Source organism: Plasmodium cynomolgi, chromosome 4, assembly GCF_000321355.1.
Source record: "Plasmodium cynomolgi strain B DNA, chromosome 4, whole genome shotgun sequence".
Taxonomy (NCBI): Eukaryota; Apicomplexa; class Aconoidasida; order Haemosporida; family Plasmodiidae; genus Plasmodium; species Plasmodium cynomolgi.
The window spans coordinates 376,291-384,012 of NC_020408.1; the positions used below are offsets into that span (position 1 = coordinate 376,291).

Below are 7,722 nucleotides of genomic sequence, written 5' to 3' on the forward strand. Positions count from 1 at the left end.
TTTTTTTTTGTTTTTTTTGTTCATATAGTTTTATTTTTATTTCATTTAAAAAATTTGCTACACGTTTAAGTATATATATGTATACATTTGCGTAAACATACACGTATGCATTTTTTTTATTCCCCACTTAAACGCTAAAAGTCACATAATTTGTAATTTACTTTTGCTGAACTGTTTTTTTTTTCCCCTCCTCTTCTTTCTGTTTAAAACGTAGTAGTAGAACACTTCGCCTGGTAACCCTATTACAATTATCACCCTTTGGTACAATTATACTACGTGTATATATTTTTTCCTTTTGGGGGAGAGGGGCACTTCGGAATGCTATGTAAATGTTTTATTCGCCAAAAAATATGAATACCTGATATGTATTTTCGAAGGACCTTTGCGTAATTTATAAAGGTACGTGCCTTTCGCATATCTTTGGGCGTTCCCCCCAGTTAATTTTATATTTTTTTTTGTGTTATTCCGTACCGGACTGGACTCCTCCCCCTACCCCTCAGCGTACATATACATATATATATACGTATACATAATGTACTAGATTAAAAATGAAAAATGGAAAAGAAAAGTAGTTACAAAACGGTGTTACTAGGCGAATCATCAGTGGGCAAATCGAGCATAGTTTTGCGTTTGACGAAGGATACCTTTCACGATAACACGAACACAACGATAGGTGCCTCCTTCTGCACATATGTAGTCAACATGAACGAACTGAAGATGAAAAGCACCAACAGTGGCATCAACAGTAACAGCAGCAGCAGCACCAATATTAACATCAGCAGCAACCTTAGCAGCAACAGTAATGATAATTTCTCTTTTAATAAAGAACACCTCAAAAACAACGAAGGCCCGTGTAACATAAAATTTGATATATGGGACACCGCGGGACAGGAAAGGTATGCAAGTATCGTACCCCTATACTATCGAGGTGCCACGTGTGCTATAGTCGTTTTCGACATTAGCAATTCAAGTAGCCTAGATAGAGCCAAAACATGGGTAAATCAATTAAAAATCAGTAGCAATTATATAATAATTTTGGTTGCGAACAAAATAGATAAAAACAAATTTCAGGTAGATATGCTAGATGTGCAGAAATATGCCCAGGAAAACAATCTTCTCTTTATTCAAACAAGCGCCAAGACAGGTGCAAACATAAAAAATATTTTTTACATGCTTGCTGAGGAAATATATAAAAATATTATAAATAATAAAAGCAACATAGACAGTAAACCTGCCAGTAGCAACCTGATAAACCTAGATAGTGAAAAGCATCCCAGGAAAAACTGCTGCTAGTTGTTTTGTTTATGTGTATAACAAGTAATTTGCAAATGTTTTCGCAAAAAGCGTTTTTTCCATTTGCCCTTTTTCCACCTCCCCATTCGCTTATTTTGTTAATTTGTGTAAAACGAAAGATTGATTCAGTTTTTTCAATTTAAAAGTTGCATATGAATAATTAAAATAAAAAGCACAAATGGAATGCTACCTTTTGCACTGCACAATATGCGATTTTAATTTTATATGCACTCATGTATACAAATCAGTGATTCATACATTTGCGAATATGTACAAATATTTGAATAACCCACCATGCGCAAATTTAGTTTCACACTATTTTGAATATCCAACCTTTTCGCGCTTGTTGATATCACGAAAAATTCCCCGAAAAACTGTCTTTTCACTTTATAAATATGTACGCATAGGGACCTATGCGTATGTATCTATGCATGTATATGTACATTTATGCTTGTACACATACACACGCGCGTGCGTACATTTGTTTAAACAAATTAAATAACACACTGAATTAAAATAATTATATGCCCTCACCTCCCCCGCTTGCTTGGAACAGCATGATGTCGATTGTGTACAGAAATGTCCCTTGCTCATTTTTAATGTTGAAATTTTGCACCCACAGGTACCTCGGATGAATGTCCTGTAAAACCCTGAACACCTCCATGTGAAACGCCGATGATGAGGCATCACTCTTTTGGAACTTTTTGCTACTACAAAGGTACATGTAAAGTTGAAATAGGATAAATTTGCCTCTATCTATCTTCAAGAATTTAAATAAATTTACGATATCGCTTATGAAAAGATCCGCTTCGTTGGTGCTCTTTTTTAGAAAACCTTTATTTGTACTATTCTCACAATGCTGTAAAGTTCCTACTTTATTAACAACATTTAGAGCATTTTCAGCATTGCCACTATATGCGTCCATAACAGTTTTGGGGTTATTACCTGCATTGCACTGAACGTCGTTTAGTACCACGTCATGCGCATCACCTCCATGGTTTAGCTTGGTAAAATGTGTGCCGCATTTCGGAAGACGCAGCACATTTATATACGTCTTCTCCCTATGAAAACTTTCAAAATAGTCATAAAATAGCACAAAGAAGGTGTTTGACATTTCGATATAATCATCTTCCGATATATAGCACGTAATCTTCTCAAAGAGCTTATTTTCCACATTTTCGATAAAATTGTAAGAAATTTGTCCGTATCCTTCTACCAATTTTTCCAAAATTTCGGAGACGTAACCATATATTTCATACACATATAAGTGATTAGCTATGTAGAGCAATTTTTTTAACAGGTTCAATTTTAAGCACATACTGCAGAACGCCTCCATAAATAGCTGCACGTAGATATGTCTATTTTTTAAGTAAAAAAATATATCTAACTTTATTAAGCATTCAATAATTTTGCTCATATTTATAAATAAATCACGTTTCGCACTTTCCGTGGGAATATTTCCCCAATTTGTCTTCGCAGTACCGTTATCTGAAGCCTTGGTACATACAAAGCTGTTGCCGTTGTTTTTTGCGTTAACCTTTGCAATTTCATTTTTCAAAGTTCCTAATAACAAATCTTCGCTAATTTCATACCTATATTTGGAATTGGACAGGGATATTAAAACTTTTGATAAGTTATCCAAGGATATGTGCTTATATGTGTTTAAATAATTTCTAGCCAAATCATCCATGATATTATATTTTAAACTAATTAACTCCGTACCTGCTATTTGAGTTGTTTTCTGTAAAAAATTGGAACTTAGAACAAGTTAGAAGAATTAAAGATATAATATCCTCGTTAAGCATTATATTGCGTTTAAAATAGTTATACGCTTTATAAACGTTGTTCCAAACATTGTTTATATGCTCAAAAAGAACAATTTTATCGAAAAATAAATTATTCAGAAAAATTAGGGAACACACATACTGATCTCGTTGGAAGTTGCTTTCTTCATGGAGATTTTTCATATAAAGGTTGCTGACTTTTAAAACGTTTTTGCAAAATAACTTTTGAACACCACTTTCAATTAGGCTGCTACGTGCTGCTCTATTTTTCACATTTTTGTATACATAAGAGAGGTCATTCAAAACGTAGATATATGTGTCATTAAATCTCGTTATTTTATTCTTATTTACTATAAAATAATACAAGATGCACGAGATGTTATTAAAAAGTAAATAAAAATCATACGAATTGTGCACCTGTTCTGCCTTTGCGAAAGAGTTTGACAGAACTTTAATAGACAACAAATCACTAACTTTCAATTTGAAATTAAAATCTAAATAATTTTCTATTTTGTAAAAATAATATTCGCTTCTCTTCCCCATTTTTATTTTCTGCAAATTTTCCAGACTCATCCCATTAGATGCGCCATCACCACTACTATGTATAATGTGTACTGCATCTTTATTATTTATTTTTAAGCATTTCTCCAGGAACCTATTTGACGCATCTAAGCCGAATTTCAAAGTAGCGCAGAATAAAACATTATTGGTAAAATGCCTCCCTCTTAATAAAGTAAAATGTATGTTTTTTATAGAAATGAGTGAAATGGAAAGTGCCTGAAGGTTTTCAAATTTTACGTTCCAAAAAGTTTTTAGTAAATGTTCGTACAACAGACTAAAGGTGTTGTCCATAATTTTATTTAAAACATTTTTATTATTTACCGAATTTAGTAGTGTACTATAATTTACATCAGAGAGAACCTTTTTTTCGTTTTCTCTTTCTTTCAAAAATTGATAGATGCATAAAATCACGTCCTTTAACTTGGAAACTATCGAGGCAGTGCAGTGTACCTCTTTCTTAATCATGTCACAGTATATATTCACCAATTTTACAAGATAGTCTACGTTTTCGCTTATTAAATTGTTGTGAACATTATCCACAAGTTTATTGTCTATGTTAATATTCTTACTTAAATTGTCAACATATAGCTTTAAAATGTTTACTACGTTTTTCTTTTCAATTTTATCTATGTCTTCTAACAACTTGTCATAACATTTCTTGTAAATTTCATCTTTGCTCATTTTGAGCGCGTAATTCCCCTTGTTCTTTAATTCCCTGAAATGGTATACATTAAACATGTTTTTCCCCATTAAGCGTTCATCAAAAATAATGCTAGAATCATTATTAATGAGATATGTGTTTAATATAAAAAGGACCTTATAAATTTCATAACCAAAAAGATATAAATTATCAAAGACATGATTAAAATAAAAATTATAGAAAAGAGACAACTTCCTGTCACTTTTATTCCATCTAAAAAAATAAACCATAAAATGAATTAATTCATTTCCGCTCATTCATGCACATGTTTAATCAATCTATTGCAAATTTTTCCTAATAGTTCCCTTCTATGAAAATGTAAATCCTTTTCACTGAATTCGAATTCGTTTATTTTGCATAAAACGGTTTTATCTACACCCGTTATTGCCACGAAAAAATCACCATCGCGACTAAATTTTTTGTCCAATTCATCAAATGTTTTTATGCTTTGTATTATTTCACTAAAACTTATATAGTTAAAACATTTTTTATATTTATTTAGCAAATATTTGTATATTACCTCTGCACTAATTCCTTCATATTTCTCATTTTTGTCCCTGGGTAAATTTTTCAATAACATTAACCTATCACATATATTGGAGTTATCACTAAAAAGCGAGTATAACTTTTTTTTCCCATAGTATTCCTTTCTTTTCTTACTATTTTGATAATTCAAATTTACAGTAGCAAAATTTGACTTTAAATATACACATTTTAAAGGAGATACGTATTTTTTCATGTAAAGTGTTTTTGTTTTCCTTAAAACAATCATAATGTTAGCAATCGCAGTCCTTGGGAAAACCAAAAGAGTTGTGCTTTCCCCTTCTATATTTTGTTAACTTCGTTTTATCATCACTTGCTTTCATTTTCTGGAAAAAATGAATGATATTGTACGTAGCTTCAAAAGGTAAGTTTAAAAAAATGAAATTAAAAAAATTTTTTCATTACAGATATAGAATGGTTTTTATAAAACTTCTTCATTTCATGAATTGCGTTTATTTAATTATTATTTTTTTTGTTTCACGTTAGCTCTTTAAAGTCGTCGTCAATTGTAAGAACTAAAATTTGTTCAAATAACAAAGGTATTAAACATCCTCATCCCACACATTACGCACAACAAAATATAGGATAAAATTTATATATTTTAGGTGAATTATTGAATATATAGCTATAAAGGATGAGCTCTTAATTTATTTTTTTTTAAATATATTTATACACTCCACAAGAATGACACTGGTATAATTTTCTTTCTTTTCTGCTGTTGTCTCTTGACAAAGGTGACATATAAAAACTACGTTTTGCATGATTTTTTGGGGGCAAGAGGATTATAAAACTTGCGAGGAACGTGCCTACCATTAATTTTTCATTATCCTTTCGATATAATTTTTACCGAATAAGTTAATGTGAGCAGCGCCTTGAGCATGATAATATTGTAAAAAAATAGAAAAAGAAGTGGAAACGCAATTCGTGGCGAAACTGTATACAACAGATTTTGTCCAAGAAAAATGGGAGTTAAAAGAAACATTGAAAATGAACTTCTATACCATTTAATGCAATGTGTGCGTATGATAAATGTAAATGAAGAGCATATATTTTAGCAAAAGTGAAGTGTTTGAAAAAACAACGTAGGGTGTATATTAAAAAAAATAAAAAAATATGTATCTATTAACAAGGATTACGTATTGCCAATAAAAGTTAAATGCACAACATAAGTACAGGATCTGCAGTCGTATAAGCAAACTCCTTATTCGACATATGCAAAAAAAAAATTTAGAGCCCTTTCTAAAACACGTGCCAAAAGTGAAATTTCATGGGTTTTATGTGAAAAGACTTCTTCTGAAAGAAACTCCCCTATTATTTCTTGCACATTATTGAGCGTAAATTTAAAAAGGTGAATGTAAATATAGGGAAAAGGTATTCAGAACAGTTGTTCAAAAATGTTGAAAACATTTCCTGTTATAACTTAAATCCAAATTCGCTTCAAACATTGCTATGTCTTACACAAAATTATTTTATTAACAAGAAAGCATTTTCTTCCACTATAATCATTTTGGTTGCCTTTAATACACGACTGTGCATTTTGCTTCATAATGTTGTATTTTTTATCATAAACGTTACTGGAAGGAATTACTTCCATAACAATTCTGCATTAATTACTTTTCTTTTGATTCCATTTAGTTTTTGAAATGAAATAACACCTTATTAAAATATATATATGAACATAAGATAAAATATTAGATACTCAATATAACATAAAGTTCTTGGTTTTAAGGTAAAATTACCTGAAATAATAAAAGAGTTTTTATATAGACTGAAATTCGAAAAGGTAGGGTAGAAAAAGGCTTATTTTTGCTAAGCAATACTCTTAATGTATCTTTGGTTTCAAGCATTTCTGTCTTTTATGTCATAAATAATAATTCTTTCACCAGATAAGAAACAAAATAAAGCAGATTAAAAAAAAAAATGCTTTATATGTATATCATTAGAACAAACATTTCCGTTTAACTATATAGACTTTTTTAAAATGCCACACAGGAAATTCAATCTAATTGTATTGAGCGCATTACTTTAAGATTAATATTTCTGCATTCAGTTTCACAGTATTTAACTGCTTTGGCTCTTTAGCGTTCTTGAGCTAAATTAGCCTATAATAAAATATTTTGCAAGGAGATTTAATATATAGCTTAAATTTCCTCGATACGTGCAATATGTCATATACAACGCATTTTTAGAATCCGCATGATTTGTCTACGTTTGCTAAATATTTAGACTGTTAACATATTATTTATTCAATTCTGTTCTTTGTGTTGCATTATTCTTGTCTAAAAAACATTATAGAGCAATATGTGTACACAATTAAAAGGTGGAAAATAGCTTGTACGCTTGGACAGAGTTGTGTTTTGATCCTCTCTTTAGGAATGTTCTCAAAGGAATGTACACAGAATAGTTATAATTATAAAAAAAAGTTTCTTTTTGCATAAAACGCACTGTTACACACATGTTTTATTAATGAATAATTTATAAAACAAAGAAACTATACTCGTGCATAAATTTATCATTAGAAAATATGATTTTAAAGCATCATCGAAGAACTGTGAGGTCCATTCAAACATTAAAATTTCTTTTATGTTTTAGGTGTCGTTTACATAATACAGTGGAATAAAAAAAAAGTCATTTTAATTTATGTTGTATTTTTTATTAAATGGGCATTAAAAATATGTACGAAATAAACATGATTGTTTTTAATACGTTAAAAGGAAACATAATGTTTAACAGTATTCTTATTGTACTAGAAAAATTGTTAAGTTACAATAATAATTAGGAAGAAGATAATTGTTTTAAAAGGATTAAAATTAACACTAAAAATAAACAAAATAAAAAAAT

The 7,722-nt window shown here is 30.0% G+C and overlaps 2 protein-coding genes across 2 annotated transcripts; one reads left to right on the plus strand and one right to left on the minus strand.

The window, feature by feature from the left end:
* Nucleotides 1-555: 555 nt before the first annotated feature.
* PCYB_041890 (small GTPase rab5) lies at nt 556-1,293 on the plus strand (the record flags this gene model as incomplete). The annotated part of the gene is made up of 2 exons (XM_004225340.1): nt 556-673; nt 698-1,293. The coding sequence occupies 2 exons, from the start codon at nt 556-558 to the stop codon at nt 1,291-1,293; spliced, it is 714 nt and encodes a 237-aa protein (XP_004225388.1).
* A 520-nt stretch (nt 1,294-1,813) lies between these two features.
* On the minus strand, nt 1,814-5,062 carry PCYB_041900 (hypothetical protein; the record flags this gene model as incomplete). The annotated part of the gene is made up of 2 exons (XM_004225341.1): nt 3,016-5,062; nt 1,814-2,885 (listed from the first exon to the last, which is right to left on the minus strand). Exons 1-2 carry the CDS (start codon nt 4,593-4,595, stop codon nt 1,814-1,816), a joined length of 2,652 nt encoding a protein of 883 aa, XP_004225389.1. The 5' UTR covers nt 4,596-5,062.
* Between the last annotated feature and the right edge of the window lie 2,660 nt (nt 5,063-7,722).